The sequence below is a fragment of the Pelodiscus sinensis genome, chromosome 3 (genome assembly GCF_049634645.1).
Source record: "Pelodiscus sinensis isolate JC-2024 chromosome 3, ASM4963464v1, whole genome shotgun sequence".
Taxonomy (NCBI): Eukaryota; Metazoa; Chordata; order Testudines; family Trionychidae; genus Pelodiscus; species Pelodiscus sinensis.
In genome coordinates this window covers 89,161,516-89,181,683 of record NC_134713.1, presented here as the reverse complement: position 1 = coordinate 89,181,683, position 20,168 = coordinate 89,161,516, and the positions used below count along the sequence as shown (strand labels likewise).

Below are 20,168 nucleotides of genomic sequence, written 5' to 3'. Positions count from 1 at the left end.
AAAACCCTTCTTTTGGAAGCCCCCTTATTCCTCGTGGAAAGAATATAGGGGTGACCGAAAGAGCACGTTTACTCTTCCACTAAAAAAAGTGGAAGAACATACATCCCTGGATGCAGAAGTTTTTTTCCAGGAAATCTCCAGAATCCTGAAAGACTCCTGCAGCCTAGCTGTACCCTTGCTGTGTTGAGGTAGGATGTGTAGGCTCTGGAGTGGAAATGAGGGATTTGGGTGTGGGATGGGGTGAGAGGTGCAAGCTTTTGGAGGAAATCTGGATGCAGGAGGAGGAAGTGGAGAAGGGGACACTGGCTTGCAGAGGGGGGCTCCAGGCAGTGTTGGGGTACTAAGCAATCCACAGGCTTGTGGGTATGAGGGTGCAGAAATTTGGGTTGGGGTATGTGAGGGGCTCAGGGCAGGGGGTTCCAGTGTATGATAGGCTCAGATCTAGGGTCTGGAGGAAGGGGGAGTGCAGCAGTGTTACGATGCTGTGGGCAGATGGGGGCTTGGCCCCATGGGGGGTTTGTTGGCCAGGCTTCATTTTTAAATAAAATACTATGTCAAACACAAGTTTCTGCATTGCCTTTATTTATGAGAAGGGCAGGGAACCTGTTGAGAGTCGGGGTCACTGACCCACAGAAAAATCAGTTGAGGCCACACAAGTGAGATGCAAACTCCAACCCCCCCCCCCATCCTCACTAATGTGGCCCCAACTGTGCTGGTGGGAACAGGGGGTATGGTATTGGGGAAGGGTGCCAGGGGGTACCAGGACAGGGTGCTGGGTAGGGTGCAAATGGGTGCTGGGGCAGGAGACTGGGTGCCAGGGCAGAGGACAGGGTGCCAGTGGGTGGTGGGGCAGGGTACTTTCAGGGGTTTGGGCAGGGGGAGGGGACAGGGACCAGTACCTGGGGATCCTGCACCTGCACGCCAAGGCCCAGGAAGTGAGTGGGCTGCTCCCCACAGCCCTAAACAATAGCACGGTACCTGAAACACTGGTTTGTTGTGTAGCCTGATGCCTTCCTGTGCAGGCTGGGAACAGAGGGGATGAGGAGTCCTGGACTACGCCTGCTCCAGCCAGCGCATTGGAGACTTTATTCCCCTCTGCCTTGGGGAGTGGCAGGGGGAGTGAGAGTCCCAGACCACGCCAGCCCCAACCAAAAATGCTGGTCCATCACGTGCTGGGGACTTTGTTCCCCTGCTGCCTTCTTGCGCAGGGGGAAGGGGTTGAGTGTCCGGGACTGCGCCGGCTCTGGCTGCTCAGGCAGCACATGCTGCTATGCGGAGGGGAGGAGTAAGGCGCAAGCTTCTTGAGCAGTTGTGGTTGGCGTGAGCTGGGATTCCCCCTCCCCCGCAGGCAGGGAGCAGGGGAATAAAGTCCCTAGCAAGCTGGCTCCAGCTGCTCAGGCAGCGCGCGCTGCCCAGGCCGTTGGGGATGGCATGGTCTGGGACTCCCCGTTCCCACTGCCCGAGTAGCTGCTGGAGCCAGCATGCTGGGGACTTTATTCCCCTGCTGCCAACCACAACTGCTCGAGAAGCTTGCACCTTACTCCTCCCCTCCCCGTGACAGCACGCAATTCCCATTGGCTGTTTGCCTGCAGAGGGCAGAAATGCTTCCTTCCCCCTGCCAGATGGAGCCTGTGGACCAAATACCTCCCTGCCTTGCCTTGATTGGGCCTAGGAAGCTCAGGGCTCTCTCCCCAACGTGAAGATACAGAGGCAACAGCATGGGGGGAGGGTCAGGCTGCATGTAATCATGCACATTAATCGTTAAGCCCAGGCTTACTGGTTAACATCCTTAGAGAGCCCCAAGTCCCATGGGCTAGATCAAGGCAAGCTGCTGGTACCCGGCCCATGGACTGTAGGTTCTCCATCCCTGTTGTGTAATGATCAATCGAACATGACTACTGTTAGAGCTGATTGCATAATTTGCAGATATAGAGAATTTTGGTCCTTTGCTTTCAAAAAAGGATTCAGAAACATCAATAGCCTTTTCTTCTCCAAAATTTTATTAGACATTACTAGATGACACCATATAACCCTCAGCATGCAAGTAAAGAAATTGCACTGTGTATACCATCACACAATCCAGATGTTAACACTCAGAACACTCTCTGCCAAGATTAAGTCTGGAATAGGTGGAGTACATTCACATTTTTTTAACAACATTCTCTAGTTTCATCATGAGATAGTTTCCTTTTAATTCCTCATAAATAAAGGACATTAGAATATTGATGAACGTCAAAGGGATGCATTCAATGAAGCACAATAAGCTTCTGACTTCTGAATTTCACCCACAGCATATACACCAGATTCACTGGATACTTTACTCAAAATGCCTACGCAGTAAGTGTGACTGAATTTAGCAAAGTGGAACAGTACAGTGACATACCTATAAATGAATATTAGTGAGGTATCATTTGAAAATAAACTGTTAAAAATTTCACTTAATTTCAAAAGATCCTGTCCAGCAGGACATTTTTCCTTATTCTCATGTTTTTGTACATGTGTATATACAACCTGTGTCTACATGTTTTTGAACAATTCATTTCAGTATTAGTTGTACATTCATTAGGACAAGTTTAAACAGACACTACTCAGACATTGTACAGAAGAGGATAGAGGACAAACACTGTCTATAGGCCACGAAAAACAAAAGGCACTCAAAAGAAGAGGAAAAATATTAGTTACAAAACATTGACACAAATTGAAGCAATTGTGGTAGGAGCTTATTCAGTAACAGATACTGGGATAATTCTAAAGTATCAGTCTGAAAGGTAGATTAGTATAAAAATCAAAAATCAAAAACCAAAAAACCCTACTACCTAAAATTATCTGTTGAGGTTTTCTTTTGTCAAATTACTATAACAGAAGTTTAGACTAACATTCACAAATTTGGTATAAGACAATCACTCTTGCTACAATTATTTAAAATAATTTTGCTGTGTAATGTAATTTTCAAATAACTGACAATTCTTGTTTGTATCTCAGTATTTTAGTTGTCTGAATGTTGCATGGAAACAGAGGAATGTGCTTTTAAAGAAACAATGTTACACAAATGTATTATATATTTTGAAAGGTTTGTGGATTTGTTTATACAAAATAAAATCATACTTTGCGATTACCTACAGATACCAAATTTTGCATAAACAATCCTGCCACTTAAATTAGCTGAATGCACTACTTTTTACACCAGAATAGGCTGGGTGAGAGGTTTGAATAATTATTTTTGTTTTTCATTGGAAAAATAGCCATGACTGATTACCATTCATAAAATATTTGCTAACAAAATTAAAATTGAGTCACCTATTCAACTGTCATTTTAGTGCAAAGAAAATTTTCACTGTTACAAATCACAAAATAATTCAAATTAGTATCATTACAGAAAGAGTAATGGAAGCTTTATGAGTTTCTGATTTAAATTTACTATGTATGGTAATTATTCAATAAAATGAATAATGTTTGAAATTAAAATCCTACAAATGTAAACCTGTTCTTTTATTTTCCTTTTGCAAACACATTAATAAAAAATTATATTACACATATTTAAACATTCCTGTAAGTGTAATATATACAAAATGACTTTGCCCATCAACTATGGCCTTCACCTGTTAGTACTCTGTTTTTCCTAGAATAACTGAAGTGTGATGATACATGGTCTCATTCATTAGATTTTGGAGTACTTACATTTTGGTAAATTTAATGCAGGAATAAAGTTATTGGTCTAACAAGGAAATGGCAATTCAGTAAATTTCACTGAAGTGAGACTCTCAGTCATATTCCCTGTTCTTATTAACTCCAGAATTGTAAAATGTTGGAATTAAGACATATTTGACTGGATCCTAGTTAAGTACTTGTAAATTTCTTTATTCCCACCTTCAGTTTGACTTATAATTTCTACAAAGATTTTCCTTACTGTTATGAGAAACTTAATGGCACTGGATGAAACATCTTCCAGAATTCTGTAATTCAGAAATTTCAGTAGCAGGCAAATTTCTGCAAAACAAAAATCCCACCATCTTATTTTTGGTCAGACTAGACAGAGTGTAGAAAACAGTTTATAAAAGGAAGCCTATTAATGACCATGGTTTCATAAATAAATAATTTTCCAAAACAAGCCTGAGTTTTCATCTAAATATCAGATTGTCTACAGTATTTTTTTTAAAACTGATGATTTTCAACAGTTCAGAAGAATCTACAAAAATTCAGAAACAGAAATTATTCCTTACTTCGCCACCACATTTAAAAACACCACAAAAAACAAAACATCAGTAACTTGTGTGGTACATGACAAATTAGCACTTCACACACACTAAAATATAATTCATACACTCTAAATCCTGGCCATCAATGAGGTTAGTGGGATGCCAGAATGTCACCAAACATTTTCACAGAAAGGAGAAAAGACATTGCAATCACATCTTCTGCCTTGAAACTGACAGGGACAACTAATACTGACCATACTGAGTGAGCAGCATCAGTTTCACATTCACTAGAGTCTTGTCACATGAGTCTCTAATTCAGGGTAACTTTTAATATATCATCAGTAACAATTAATACAGGGTTAGGGGGCAGCTGCTCTTCTCGCTCTCCTCCCCCAAAATGGCCTTTAAGCCATGTGTGTGAAGCCTTTTCAAGCATATTATAGAACTGCCAAAAAAATGGATGACAATTTTTAGAGGGAAGTTTCATGCCGTCATCATGGAGGGTCAAGTATTAGCCAGGATGTCTCTTCAAACATCCTTGGATGCTACAGATACTGCAAGCCTGCCCCACCCTCACCCAGCAATAGCAGCTCCTGTCCCATGTAGATAGACCTGGCTGCCCATTACAGGAGTTGCACCATGACATACACAGGGTCAAGTGGTGTAACAACCCCATGAACCACTTTTCACAATGCCACTCATTCAGATTTGGCATGGTTGCTCCTCTGCCATGAAAAGGTAACCAATCTTGAAGGTGCTGTGACCCCATGGTGCTAGGTTGCAATGCCTAGAGTAGGGAGCTAGGCCCAGCCCTATAAGTCAGAAGCCACAACTGCCATGTGGGGGGAAGGGGTGGTGGTGGCAGGCTTGCTTTCCAGACCCCTTCCCCCACATATTTATGGCCTCCTTCATGCACCTCACAAGGATCAGGGTTGTAGTGCCAGGATGGAATGTGCTGCTGCAGGAGGTAGGTGTCTCCTCAGTTGGACAAGGAGGCCATGTTAGATTAGGAGTATATCCTCTGAACAGGGATTTTCCATAAATGACCCAATGCTTCCTTGTCCCCAGGTTTCAAAACCTGGATCAACCACTGACTTTCATCTAAAATTTGGCCTGAAAGGTTGTATGAAAACCCACAGGTACTTTTATTAAAAGACAAAATGAATACTGACAATACATATTTAGATGCATTTGTAGAAAAGGAATGGGAGTGAATAGCAGATTAAAAATCAGAAAGGCAGGATTAAGATCAAACAAAATTGAACAGGATAAACCTAAAACCAACAAATGGTCTGGTAGCATTTTATAGACTAACAAAACATGTAGATGGCATCATGAGCTTTCGTGGGCTCAGCCCACTTCAGATGACCCATGAAAGCTCATGATACCATCTATATGTTTTGTTAGTCTATAAAGTACTACCAGACCATTAGTTGTTTTTAAAGTTTATTCTGTAAGACTAACTCGGCTACCACCTGAAGCTTCTGAGAACTGAATAGGTTAGATTACTTTTCCTATTCCTAAATATCCCAATTTCAGAGCAACAGACTTTTGGCCTAAATATGTCTATATGTAAGCAATAAACTGGTTGGATTTTCCATATGGCTCTTTTATAAAGGAAAACTCAACTGACTGAACCAATAAGGCACTAACATAGGTTAATACAAACAATGTCAACACACTAAATCAAAGCTGAAAAACAAGTGTTATATCCACTTTTCTCATTTTAATGGCCTTTGTGTTTCTCTTTGTTGAATGGCTAAGAGACATATTACAGCATCTTATTTATGTGTGCAACATTTCATTTAAAATGAAATTTGAAGGAATTGCTTATTTAATGAATCCAAGTTCTCTCTTGCCACAGCATTCCTACTACTGCATATAAAGAGAAGAAAGTTTGTCACTTTTTTCCACTGAAAATAGAATCGGCACCTATGCTGTGAATCATGTTAGGAGCAGGAGCAATATTTTCATTTTCTCATTGTACATGATACTTATCTACATTACATACAACCTCCCTATTTTATTTCAATTTTTTAAAGAAATATAATTTAGAATGCCAAAGGAGACATTGATAATTTGTTTTTAAATTTTTCCTTATAAATATATCCTCCTTTTATAGATCTGAAGTCTACTGAGTTATATCCATGTAAACTAGCCTAAGATCGTTCTCTCTTTAGGGCGCATTACTATTAAACCGAGCAATATTATCTAATGATACAGATCTTATCATACAGATTGGCCCTCCCTGGTCCAGCAACCTCCAAGCTGGGACTACACAGACCCCACTCTTCCGGTGCTCTTTGATTCAGCAACATCTGTGGCCTGGTTGCCAGACCATGAGAGTCCCAGAGTTGGGAGGTTCAACCTGTATGTACTATAATCCCACGTGATACTATTTCTATATATAAAACAGCATTAACTAATAAAATTATGCATCAATATGGTCTCTAATGGTCAATTTTATATGCAATTATTTCCCTCTTTAGTCCCTTTAACAATCAGTTTGTGAATTAAGAATATGATTACATCAAATGTATAACTAGCAATAAGGCAAACATTATGAGATGGCACACAGACTAAAACAAATTTACCTCTTTGTCCTTGCGATTTCTGCATCTGAAGCAGGAGAACATAGATTGACATGAAAAATTCTTAGCAATGCATTTTCTGTGTAAAAAAAGGGGGCTCTAGATTGAACCTGCTTGACTTCCCCTGGAGCTTGGATCAAATATGAATGCATTTCTTGATTATATCAGCAATTTACAAGCAGCAGTGTTCATATTTTAACAGTTTGTTTTGACTGTTTTTTCATTTCACCTTTTTTTCCTTTGTAAAATGAGGCAAGTGAGGAATCACATTAGTAACACTATGCTGAGATAGTGATAATAAATAATAAAAATAATGCCAACGAAGTATCATTTGTCATCTCGCTGTTTTCCAAGAATTTCCTTCTTGCCTATGTCCGGTCTTCCACAACATTAATGCCAAGAATGCAAAGAGCTGGCATGCACTGATGTTTAAAAGGCTCTTGCATATACTTTTTGTTCAATTTTTTTTTTAAGTGTAAATTGGGTATTTCTCTAATAATTTACAAATAAATTTCTGCCATTTTGACTTTGATCCACATAATTTCAAATATATTGTTGTTTCTCTCACAAGCCAAAGAGAAAATGAAAGGGTTTCTACTGCACTGTATTCAATATTTTTTTCCTAATTACCATTGAGTACTGAGTTCATATAATGAGACTTACAATACATTTTATGGGGAAGGATGAGATATTTAGACATCCAATTTTAATTTTCAAGGAAATAAGTAATTGTACTTATTCACTCCCATGGTTCAAATACATGATGTATTCATGATTCTATGCTTCCTATTCCCTACTGTAGGTAGTAGCAAGGATTTTACTGCCATATCAAGAAGAGCATTAATGATTAATGCCTTGTTACTGCTAATGTTTCCACTTTTTACAGAAAGAGAATATACATAGCTCTAAAGCCTTTACTATTACTTGGATTGACATGGAAGAAGTCCTGCAAACAGATAGTAATTTTGTTGTAGGTGCTGTTTTTAAAGGAGTCACAATGTATTATGTGTATGAAAAGTGGCATGAAAACTTACAAATATATTCACACTTTCAGCTCAAATTTATTCTTATTTATTTTAATGTTTAAGTCAATTTACTCCTGTGCAAGTAATGAATCACTGCAAAATAAAAGAACTAATGAAACTGGGTTCTGAAAGTTTTTTTTATATAAATAATATTTCTACTAACAATAGGTAAAATATCAAAAAATATTAGCAACTCAAACTACTAGTTAGTAGTCTTTAAGTTTGTCCCAAAGTGTGATATTCCCTTTTTAAAAACAATAGAAAGCTGCTGGCTTCAGTTCCTAGAACTTACTGATACGGGTCCGCTGAATAAAGCAGGTTTCAAAAAAATGCCTAAATTAGCATATGTGAAGCGGTTAACCAATATCTCAAAGAGGAAAAATGGCGATGGACTATTACAAGTCAACAGTCCCTTAGTTTGCAACCTTACATAGAAAGCAATGTGACCAGAACAACCATTGTTAGCCTCACATCCCTGCCAAAACACATAAAATCAGTGCTAAACCACTAAGAGGTTTTGATAGTCAGAAAAGAGATAGGATGCTTTAGAAGAGTGGAGAGGACAGCAGCCAATCTGAAAAATTCTGCTCTTACAGAAGTTGTAAAAAAGTTGTTGTGTTACAATCCTTAAACATAACTTCATGTAACTGGGTGAAAACATTGTGGATCAAGTTAATTATCGGCATAAAAATGGAAGCAACTTCAGTGACTCCAATGGAATTGTACCTACAGCAAACACTAGCAGCAAATTTGGCCTATTGCAACTAAAAGGCTACATGAAGAAATAATGAAATTCTCTTCCAATAAAGTGCTCCTGTAGGATGCTTCCGATCAACAAAATTCGAAGTGATCTAAAATATAGATTTAAGTTCTAATGGCCATGGTTCACATTTACAACTTAGAATTATACAGCCATAATCATGGCCAAGAATTATAAATGGTATAAGATCCATTCCAGAAAGAAATGCGACAAAATTTAAAAGTTCAAAGCTTATAAAAATGATCCATTTTGACACTGCATTTGAACAAATTTCCCCAGGTACATTTGGCAAGAGAAACCATTAAACTCTAAGAATCATTTCATTCTCTGCTTGTATCTGTAGGGATTATCAGTCCTCTGTAACAGAGGGATACTGTCCTGAACTTTTTTTTTTTTTTTAAATATCATACTAACTGCTGTGATTCACTGGAAAAACAGACAGCCCACTGATTAAACAAAATTCATAGTGGCAAATGATTTTGAATATTGGCAATATTCACTTAACATTATAGAAAAATTAAAAATGTCACATTGTCCAACCTTCCATAAGCAAGGTGAACAGATACAATAAAAAAAACCACACACCATGTCATCAAAAGCTGTGCAACAATCAACTATTTATATATTATATAAAAAAATGAACTATGGACAAGATCTGCAACCCCTGCTGTCCAGAGGTGATTTGAAAGTGCATTTGTAATGACTTTAAAGCTGTGACTGTACTGTGCTATATATTAAAAAAAGTGATAAAATTGCAATATAAATATAATTTTTGACGTTGAAAAGGAAATGTTATAGTCGACTGTAGGACAGGATTGCTATACAGTTATTGACTCAATTATACTCCCACCTTCCAGTTGCATAGCCATTCTTAATGGCCAAGAGGAGATAATTTGCACAATAACTGTAGTTATTTTCCAGATTATACAATATGCAATTCCCTGCACAATCACTGCAGGGTTACACAAATGCCTCCATTTTGAAAGGCTATCACATCTAGAACTCCACAACATAACTGTCATAAATATGGGTGTCTCAGATTCTGGTCCAGGTCTCATCTTGTAACCTTACCTTATTGTAATAAATACAATTTCAATTATACTTTGAGAAGGAAGGGAGGGGACTAAGCCTTCCTCAAGGAGCAAACAGCAGCATGGGAGAGAATTACTGGGAAAACTAGAATTAGGTAAATTGGCACATGGCAATGTTTGAACTCCCCTTCCATATGTTCACAACCAAATCACTAGCCATTCAGAGAGCAAGATTAAAAGGGTTCTTTTCCATACAGCATTAATTCAGGGGTTTCTAATAACTCTGTAACAACTATATATAAGGCTAACTCCTTCTGAGTTTTGCCCTCAAATAGCAAGGGAGCTATCAGCTTGAAGATAAGTAAAAAGGGCCGTATTTCCTCTTCTGACAGGACAATTTGTCAAGGGACAAAAACGAGTAAGTTTTTAAGATGTCTTGTGAGTGGTAGGTTGCTCCTCTTCATTGAAGAACAAAAAAGATGGCATCCAAAATCCACAGATTCAAGAAGATCAATACGAGGCCAGAGCATTCCACAGTGAAGTCCAGGACCTCTGCCTATCTTGGTTTTATCAGGCTCTGCAAGTGGCACCACTACAATAGAGCTTATACTACTGGCAGCAGATGCTGAGGCCTACTTTTAAGGAGATCTTCTAATTGCAAGCTAAGGCTGTATTATTTTTTCACAGGAATCTCTACAGTGGGCAGTGATCAGGTACTGAACTGGCTTGCCTCTCCCCAATTACCCCGTGGAATCTCCATTTGAATATGGCTCTTGGTATGAAAGAGCACCTCAAATGAAAAACAGTCTTGTCTATTGAAGCTATTTCCCAGTGCTGATTAGATCTGTGAATCCAGCATACTGTAACATGAAACCTGTTTTTAGAATTATTCAAATGGCAAACAACTTATGTTTTTAATTAAAGTGGTTTACTGATAAAGGTGGAGAGGAACTATTGCCTAGTAAAGAATGGTGTAATGCAGGTTTTATTCTGTATAAATTACAAGTAAAAATATCTTAAGAGGATGAATGAAAAGCATTTATCAGTTTCCCTACCATAGTAGCTAAATAAATTCTATTCCTTAAACTGATACAATTTATGTGCATTAGAAATTGAGAAACTACAGATTTGTAATTAAAAATCAAACTCTTAAATGTATTTCCCAGGAAATTAAATGACTGTTTAGAACTCACGAATTTATCAACATACAATAGTTAAACTTGTTAAGTAGTCACATTTGAACAGTTGTCAATTTGTGTGATAACGTATATTTAAGCAACTGGAAAATAAAGTCATCTTTCTGATACAGTATTTAAATTTGTAAGATATCTTTTATTTAAGAAAAAGTAAATCATGGAATATAAAGTGGGCAAGTCATCCAGGACTGAATCTCTTACCTCTCGTACAAGAAAGCACAATCAATTGTTCCTATCATTCTTTTGGAGAGGGAGCATACAAAAGATCTCATCTTTATAAATTCATTAGTACAATTTTGTGTAATTTTGTTATATGTACAAACAAAATGGAAACTTATTTGATTGTTTAACTTGCCTAGATGACATAGTATTTGTATGGATTGAGAGATGTTCTTTTGTATTTTTTTTTTTTACCTTAATGGCACGTTTTGTGTTCAGAAATATTTTTTCTGATTGTAAAACAAAAAGTGACTGGATCTATTATCCTATCCACTAACGTGGAAATGCATGCTCCTCATCCCATTCTCTCATCTTAAGATCTTACTTGCATTCCGATAAGAAAATCTGAAGTTATTTCCTCAAACCTCCAACACTGGAAAAAAAAAAAAAACCCCTACAAAAATAGGTTACACAATGCAAGAATATTTCAAACATTTTTAAAGAGCCATGAAGAATAACTGAATCATTCCACTGTGTAACCAATTACAGAAAATCTTACTCAATATAAGTAAGATATTCTTAAATGAAATAATGGATTTGACCCTGTTTTAAAGTCTGCATTGCAAACTCTCTCTATATTGTAAGGTCTGAAACTTTTCTAAATAATACAAAAATATCTCCAAAGAGTGATTTGACTTTTAAAAGAAAGGAATAAAAATCCCTGAGTAATCCAAAGACAACTGATATGTAATGCTTCTGAAAACAGACTCACTTAAACTAGTTTCAAGGCAGCTGACAACTTTCAGATGCTACCAAAGTAAGGGACAGATGTGTCAGAGCAGATAGGATTTTAAAAGCTACATAATAGATATATTTTAATTGGAAATCCTCTACTTGGAAATTAGGTAATTGCCTCAGCAAAACTCTCTGAAAAGGTCCTGTTTCCACAAACACTGCAGAATCTGCATACCTTTAAACTGAAAAGTAAGATGAACAGAAGTGCTGTTGGATCCATCTTGGCTACCATTATATACTTGTGCACAGTGTTTTGGTTAAAAAAAAAAAAAAAAGCAAGCTGGCTAAAGCCTGTAAGTAAGTCAACACTAGCCAACTACAGTAAGCTGACTTGTGTTGCCAAGTAAACAAAATCCACTACAGTTTCTTCCACTGAGGCTTTGAAGTATACACACTACTGCAGGAGTAAACATGGATCACTAAACTGCTGTTATATTCAGGTTTCAGCTTTTCTTTTTAAGGATATTGGTGCAAAATACATACTCTCAAAATCCTATGCTGCATTTGGGTGCAATCTACAGTACCTACAGGCTTTCATGGAGACTAAAAAACAACATATACAGATACCTGGTTAGATGTGGCCAGTTAATACGGCCACTTTAAGTAATCTTATTCCTTTTATTTCCTAAAAGGCTGACTGATGTTTTATGGGAAAAAAATGGTATTTTTCTTTCCACCTCCTTTCATGTTTAGACATTTTAGTTAAATACATCTTAATTTCTTCTTCCTAACATTTTAATAAAAAGATTCAATTATATTTGCACAATAGCAAGATAGTGAGATTGTGTGTGTGTTCTTTTTAGTTCTAGTAACTTATTCCTAAATTTTAATTACAGTAAAACTCCAGTGGTCCGACATCCAATGGTCCGGCACTCCTGATGGTCCGGCACCATCTGGAACCCAGAAGTGCTCCAGGCAGCAGGACAATTGGAGCTGCTCTGCCCCCGGCTTCCCTGAGTCAGCCGCTGGTCAGTTTCAGCAGCGGCTGACTTGGGGAAGTCTGGGGCAGAGCAGCTGGGGTGCTGTCGGGTTGATCCCGCAGCACCGAGGGGCGGCGCTAGGGGACCAACCCGGCAGCACTCGGACGCCTGGGGCAGAGCAGCTGGAGTGCTACCGGGTTGATCCCCTAGCACTGCCCCTCAGTGCTGCGGGACCAACCCGGCAGCACCCCAGCTGCTCTGCCCCAGGCGTCCCCAAGTCAGCCGCTGCTGAAACTGACCAGCGGCTGACTCGGGGAAGCCCGGGGGGGGAGGGGAGGGGAGGGGAGAGACGACAGAGCAGCTGGAGTGCTCTGCCCCACTGCTGGTCAGTTTCAGCAGCAGCTGACTTGGGGAAGTCTGGGGCAGAGCAGCTGGGGTGCTGCTGGGCTGGTCGCGCAGCACCTAGGGGGGCATCCCCCCCACTCCACACCAGATCCCTCATAGCCCCCCCCCCTTCCGATAGTCCAGCATATTTGATAATCCGGCACCCCCTGGGTCCTAAAGGTGCTGGATTACTGGAAGTTTACTGTACATTGTTCGGATTGCAACAGACTGTGAAAAAGCCAGTTAGAATAATATGATTTTAAGTTAGAAATAAACCTCTTCAAACAAAGTTACTATTGTCACAGTACCTCAGCCAAGTTAAACACCAAGGAAGAAAAACACAAAGTATGGCATACCAACAGTACTGTTTCTACCTCCCTGTCCCCACGTGCTGCTTGCTCCTATCAATGAGACATTGAATCTTTTAGGAATTGAGCTGTCTCCTTAAACATATGCTGTTTGTGTAAATATTGTCAGATTGAATCTTCATAATGTAGTAGCTTGCAGTGCATGTGCCAAAATACAAATTAGTTTTAGCTCCGCCATGAAAATAGATTCTCCTACCCATTTCCCCATCTCAATTCAGTGAGTGCCTAAAAGCAGAAAGGGCAACTAATACAGTATTGGTTTCTTTAGCCAAGACAGATATTTCTTTTTTGCTGAGAGGGGCTGAAATGCTGTTCTTTCTTACAGAATTAGGCTTCCCAAAATCGTTTCTTATATTGCTAACATATAATTTAAACTACGACAAATATCATTGACTTGGTTCCTCCCATAATTTTCCTCCTTACTTCCCTTTGAGGCACTGATATTTTGGCAGTGGCAACTCCTGCCACATCGGTGATTAAACTCCCTTATCGGCTGGTAAAATTGGCAGATAATGTAACCAGTCGTCATCTTCTAGCATCTGATTTTACATATTGGTATGTTAGACAGAACACTTTGTGATGAGAAATATTTACAGAATTAGACTAACATCAGACTAGGCTCTTCGCTGTACACCAGTGGTCCCCAACGCGGTGCCTGCGGGCGCCCGCCAGGGCATTCGTGTGTGCCCGCCGACAACCTGGGCCGGCCCCGCCCCCGGTGCACGGGAGGCGCCGGCCTCAGGTGCGCGACATGCACCGGCGCTGGGTGCGCGGCACTCGGGCGGCCCCAGCCCCGGGGCACATGCGGGCGCTCGGGCGCGCGGTGCTCAAGCGGTGCCGGTGCCGGCCCCAGGCGCCAGCCCCAGGCGCGTGGCTCGGGTGGCAGCGCCGGCCCTGGGCCCACGGCACAAGGCACTCGGGCGGCCCCAGCCCCAGGGCACATGCGGGCGCTCGGTGCTCGAGCGGCGCCGGTCCCAGGCGCGTGGCTCGGGTGGCAGCGCAGGCCCCGGGCCCACAGCACAAGGCACTCGGGCGGCCCCAGCCCCGACCCTAGGGCACACGCCGGCGCCAGGTGCAAGGGAATCCCAGTCCCCTGGCGAGCCCCCGGACGTGGGCGCCTGGGAGCCTCTAAAGGTTGGGGACCACTGCTGTACACTAAAAGTCCAAAAACTTCTAGGCATTTCCCCTGAAAGGTCTCTACAGAAGCGAAATGGAAAATGTTAACAATGCTTTCTTCACATGACACTCAGTAGAGTTGTGGCTACAATACAGACTTTGATTGTCCAGGAAACAAACTTAGATCTAAATCTTTAAAAATAAAATAAAAACACATTTAAAAAGCAGCAGCTGGGGAGTCCATCTTGTTTGGAGTGCACCACTGTAAGAGGCATTCTGGTCAGCAGTAGTGTACTGTGTGGAGGGAATATGGCAGAAAGTTCTCATTCTTTTTCCAGAACTGAGGCTTCAGAGCTGTTAACCAGCACTATATTGCTCTGTCACATGCCCTTACACAACCAGCTCAGTTCAGGTGAGTAAGGTCCATTCTTACCAGGGCATACCTGTCCGTGACCTTTTCCTCTGCTTTTTACAAAGGCAATAGATAGGAAACACAAATAAACCTGCCAAAAAAAAAGAACATACAAAATTAAAATAGCATATTATGAAACACTAAACCATAATTTCTCAATGTTTGTGCATCTGCTGAAAAACAACCACCACCCAGTATTCAAATACTGTTCTATAAATTCCAGACAAATTTTAAATGGTTATGACATTTAGACTAGCATGGAAAATATTGATCTGCAATAGCCTATTGGTTAACATTTCTTTATCTTTTATTAGTGTGGAGTTTTAAACTTATTATTAGACTTGTGAAAATGTATAGTATAAAATACCTTTCAGCAGAATGAGGTTAACAATCCTTTCTGTCCTGAAAGGGATGTGGCTTAGTTCATTAATATTTATAAAGTACTCTGAATTGGTCAGAGAGAAGGTGCAACAAAATACAACGGAGTATTTTTCATTCATGCCTTGTCTAGACCAGGATTTAAATGTGTGATGTTTGTCCGTGTTATCCAACATGTTCTAACACATTGATATTTTGCTTTAAAACATGCTCAATTTGGTCATGTTGAAGTCCAGGTTCCTCTCTCTAGACTTGAATTCAATCACTTTATTATGGGCAAAAGCAGCATGTTTTATCTTCACATCAACAAATATGTACTAACATCACACCCTTGAGTTGATCTTTAAAGCATTTCTGTAAAAAGCAAGCTATTCAATAAACCTGACTCTGTTTAAGTGAAAAAGAACAGTTTGTTAGAAGAAGTACTTTTCAATTGAAATTGAAATAGTAGTGTCATACATTTTGTCCATACAAACTGGTTAGGAAAGATGTGCTTTTCAGAGACTACTGCTCTATCGTATCATAAAGAATGTCTCCTGAAATCATTACTCCTAGCTCAGTATATACCCTAATGAACTGTCAAAATACAGATGTTGAAATTACTGGTGTAGAATGGTTTACATTACAAATATTAAGATTACTTTTACACTATGCTATTACCAGATGTTGCCATAATTACTTCAATTTCAGAGATTTACTATATATAATCAACATTTCTTTTTAAAAATGCACATACATTACTTTTCAGGATTATTTGAGTTGTCTGATCATAGATAGGCCAAATTTACACTTAGAAATTTGCTATTATACCTATGCCAGTATATAGCTATACAAACCCCTCTTAATACAGAGAATGCAATATAGCTTCAGTACAATATAGCTTGATAAGCAAAATAAACTTTACAAGAAAAACACATTTAGTAAGGCATTTGATATGGTCTCACATGATATTCTTATCAATATAGTAGGCAAATATAACTTAGATGGGGCTACTATAAGGTGGGTGCATAACTGGCTGGATAACCACTCTCAGGGTACGTCTACACTACAGCGCTAATTCGAACTAACTTAGTTCGAATTAGTTAATTCGAACTAAGCTAATTCGAACTAACGCGTCTAGAACTAAAAACTAGTTCGAATTAGCGTTTTGCTAATTCGAACTAGCAAGTCCACATTGAGTGGACCCTGAACAGGGCTTAAGGATGGCCGGAAGCAGTGCCGGCAGGGCATCAGAGGAGGACTTAGAGCGTGGAGATGCTGTCTTAAGCTAGCCGAGGGCTGCGCTTAAAGGGTCCCGACCCCCACCCCGGACAGACAGTTCTAAGGGGTGCCCCACTTGCAAAGCAGTCCTGGCTTGGATTGCCCGGAGTACCCACACTGGGCACATCACAGCACTCGGCCATCAGCCCGGCTGCACTTGCCGCAGGCTGCCATCTGGGGAGAGGGGGCAATCGGGGGGCTGCAGGAGAGCTTCCACCCCCAGAAGCCCGCAGAGCCAGCCCAGTCCTCCCCATCGGGGGCTCGTACCCCATTCCTCCCTCACCTCCTTCCACTTACCCTTCCCTAGCCCCCCTTCTTATTGATGTACAAAATAAAGATAACGTGTCTTCCAAAATGGAATCTGTCTTTATTGAACAAAACTGGGGGAGACTGGGAAAAGGAGGTGGGAGAGGGAAAGAGAAAGGCTGGGAGAGGGGAGGGCAACTAACATGATCAGGGGTTGGGAACAGGTCCCAGATGAAGAGAGGCTACAGAGACTGGGACTGTTCAGCTTAGAAAAGAGGAGACGGAGGGGGGACAGGATAGAGGTCTCTAAAAGCAGGGGTTGGGTGGAGAGGGTGCATTCAGAAAAGTTCTTCATGAGTTCCCATAAAGAAGGACTAGAGGACACCAAAGGAAAGGAATGGGTAGCAGGCTTGAAACTAGTAAGAGAAAGTTGTTCTTCTTCAGAAAGCAAAGAGTTAACCTGTGGAACTCCTTGCTGCAGGAGGCTGTGAAGGCTACAACTAGAACAGAGTTTAAAGGGAAGTGAGATCAAGTCATGGAGGTTGGGTCCATGGAGTAGTCTTAGCCACGGGGTAGGAGTGGTGTCCCTGCCCAAGGTTTGTGGAAGGCTGGAGAGGGATGGCACGAGACAAATGGCTTGGTCACTGTCTTCGGTCCATCCCCTCCAGGGTCCCTAGGGTTGACCGCTGTCGGCAGACAGGCTACTGGGCTAGATGGACCTTTGGTCTGACCCAGGACGGCCATTGTAAGCTCAGGGCTCAGGGTCGGGGGTCTCAGTGGACCCCCTTGATTTTCATGCACACTTGCTCCTGGGTGGCCAGGCTGGCAGCTCTCCTGCCCTAGACGGCCACTTTCCTGTGCCTAGTGCGGAGATCGTGGACGAGGTCCACGATTTCCGCACTAGCCCAGGCGGGTGCCTGCCTCTTGTGGTCCAGGGCAAGCTCCTGGGAGCCGCCAGCCTGGTCCCGGGAAGAGGGGGTGGGCTGGGGGACATCGGGTGGCTGGCTCGAGCCGTGCCAGGTGCAGGGTCTGCTGGCTGGGTGCTGGCAGGCTTGCACCTGGCACGGGCACCGTAGCCAGCCCGTGCCCCTTTAAGGGGTCCAGGGCCGGGAGGGGGGCATAGTTTCCCTGGTGTTGGCCAGAGTGGCCACCAGGGAAACCTGGGGAGGGCTAGCCTCCCACTAGTTCGAATTAAGGGGCTACACACCCCTTAATTCGAACAAGTTCGAACTAGGCTTAATCCTCGTAAAATGAGGTTTTCCTAGTTCGAACTAAGCGCTCCGCTAGTTCGATTCAAATTCGAACTAGCGGAGCGCTAGTATAGCGGCTATGAATGTTAGTTCGAACTAACGTCCGTTAGTTTTGATCTGAGGAAGTGGGTCTGGCCCACGAAAGCTCATCATCTAATAAACCATCTTGTTAGTCTTTAAAGTACAACATGACTGCTTTTTTTGTTTTACCAGGATCGGACTAACACAGCTACCTCTGTTACTGATATAAACTCTTTCATACTGTGATAAACTACATCCATGCTAACAGAGGTTTTATTCCTGTAACTATACTGATATAGTTTAAGTGGCAAAATGTTCTAGTGTAGACAAGCCCAAAGTATAACTCACTGATAAGAATTTGTTCTTTTTAAATAACTGGTAGGCATCCGTTCTGTATAGGAAAACATAATTATAACGCATTGAGATTCTCATATAGAAACCATTAACAACATGCAAACTGCTTTAACAAACAAGAATCACAGAAACATGCCTGTGAGGTATGTATGTAATTTGTGCCTCCATGTATGTATTTCTAAAAATGGCAATACTGTAGGCTGAATAAATTGCTCAAAGTCATGTCAGGTCAGTGGCAAAATCAGGTTAGAACCCAGAAGAGCAATTTCTGATTCTCATTTTCCGAGTAATCTTTTGACACGATCACTAAGCTTCAACTGCATGATACTACTGACTACTTAGACTTACCAATTCCATTTTTAGCAAAATACAGAATAGTTATTACATTACATTACATGAGTTCTTACCTATTACAACAGCTATAGCTCCCAGCGCCAGTCCCAATACCAGTATTAAGGGTGCAATGAGCAATTTTCCAGCTGAAAAAAAAATTAAAAATTAGTTACTTTACTTTATTATCTTCCTGGCTACTCAAACACATTTAAAAAAAAAAAATCTAACCTCATAGATAAGAACATAAGACCAGCCATATTGGGTCAGACCAAAGATCCATCTAGCCCAGTATTCTGTCTTCTGACAGTAGCCAATGCCAGATGCCCCAGAAGGAGTGAACAGAAACAGGGAATCAAGAGATTCCTCTCCTGTCATCCATTTCCGGCCCCTGACAAACAGATGCTAGGGACACCATTCCGACCCATCATGGCTAATAAGTACTGATGGACCTAACCTCCATGAATGTATCTCACTCTTTTTTGAACCCTGCTAAAAGTCCTGGTCTTGGTGACATCCTCTGGCCAGGAGTGCCACAGGTTGAGTGTGCTCTGTAAAGAAAAACTTCCTTTTGCTTGTTGGTTTTAAACCTGCTACCTATTAATTTCATTTGGTGACTCCCTAGTTCTTATATTATGGGTACAAGTAAATAACTTATCCTTATTCACTTTCTCCATACCTGACATGATTTTATAGATCTTTATCATATTCCCCCACTTAGTCTCCTCTTTTCTAAGATGAAAAGTCCCAATCTTTTTAATCTCGTATTATATGGCACCCATTCCAAACCCCTAATCAGATACTTCTGATATAAAACTGATTTTTGGACATTTTGGACGTTCCCCTTTGGAATACCTTTAACTCCAATGAGAGGCCATTAGTAAGAACCCAGTCTTCTTTTGCTCTTCGTGCAGGCTAACCTCTCTCTCATGCACCCCATACCTGAGTGCATGGATCAGCTTTCACAGTGAGCCTGCATCTATTACCAGTTCTAATTTTAAGACATTTCAGAATTAAAAGCAGAATGATGGGCATGGACTGCTCAGTATTTTTGGCATCCTCTGGGAAGACTCCAGAAGCCCTACTACATTCACCCCACTACTGTCCCTAGGAAAATGCCCATCAAAGCAGACATCACTCTGGGGCTTGGGGGAGTTAGACCCTGATCCAAAATTGGGAACCCAGTACATAGTCAGTAGCAGCAGCTCAAAACAGACCTTGTCAACTGATAGCTAATTTAAGGTTTGACCCATTGCACTTTGAAAACAATGGTAGCACTCCCATAGGTTTTCATGATGCAGGGCCAATCCCTAAGAGCATCTAAGACTCTTTTCAATCAATAATAAATTTTAAAAAAAAGGTATAGCTCACAGGCC

At 41.1% G+C, this 20,168-nt stretch overlaps 1 protein-coding gene across 3 annotated transcripts in view; it reads right to left on the bottom strand.

Moving 5' to 3' along the window:
* Window positions 1–1,977: 1,977 nt before the first annotated feature.
* RNF217 (ring finger protein 217) overlaps window positions 1,978–20,168 on the bottom strand; it is an 81,781-nt gene continuing 63,590 nt past the window's right edge. For 2 of the 3 annotated variants that reach the window (XM_075924097.1, XM_006139447.4), the window contains 2 exons: window positions 18,870–18,941; window positions 1,978–15,044 (listed from right to left, as the gene is read on the bottom strand). In XM_075924097.1, the coding sequence (XP_075780212.1) occupies window positions 14,971–15,044; window positions 18,870–18,941 (146 nt within the window). In that variant the 3' untranslated portion in view covers window positions 1,978–14,970. The remainder of the gene's footprint in view (window positions 15,045–18,869; window positions 18,942–20,168) is intronic. The other variant, XM_075924096.1, reaches the window with a different exon arrangement.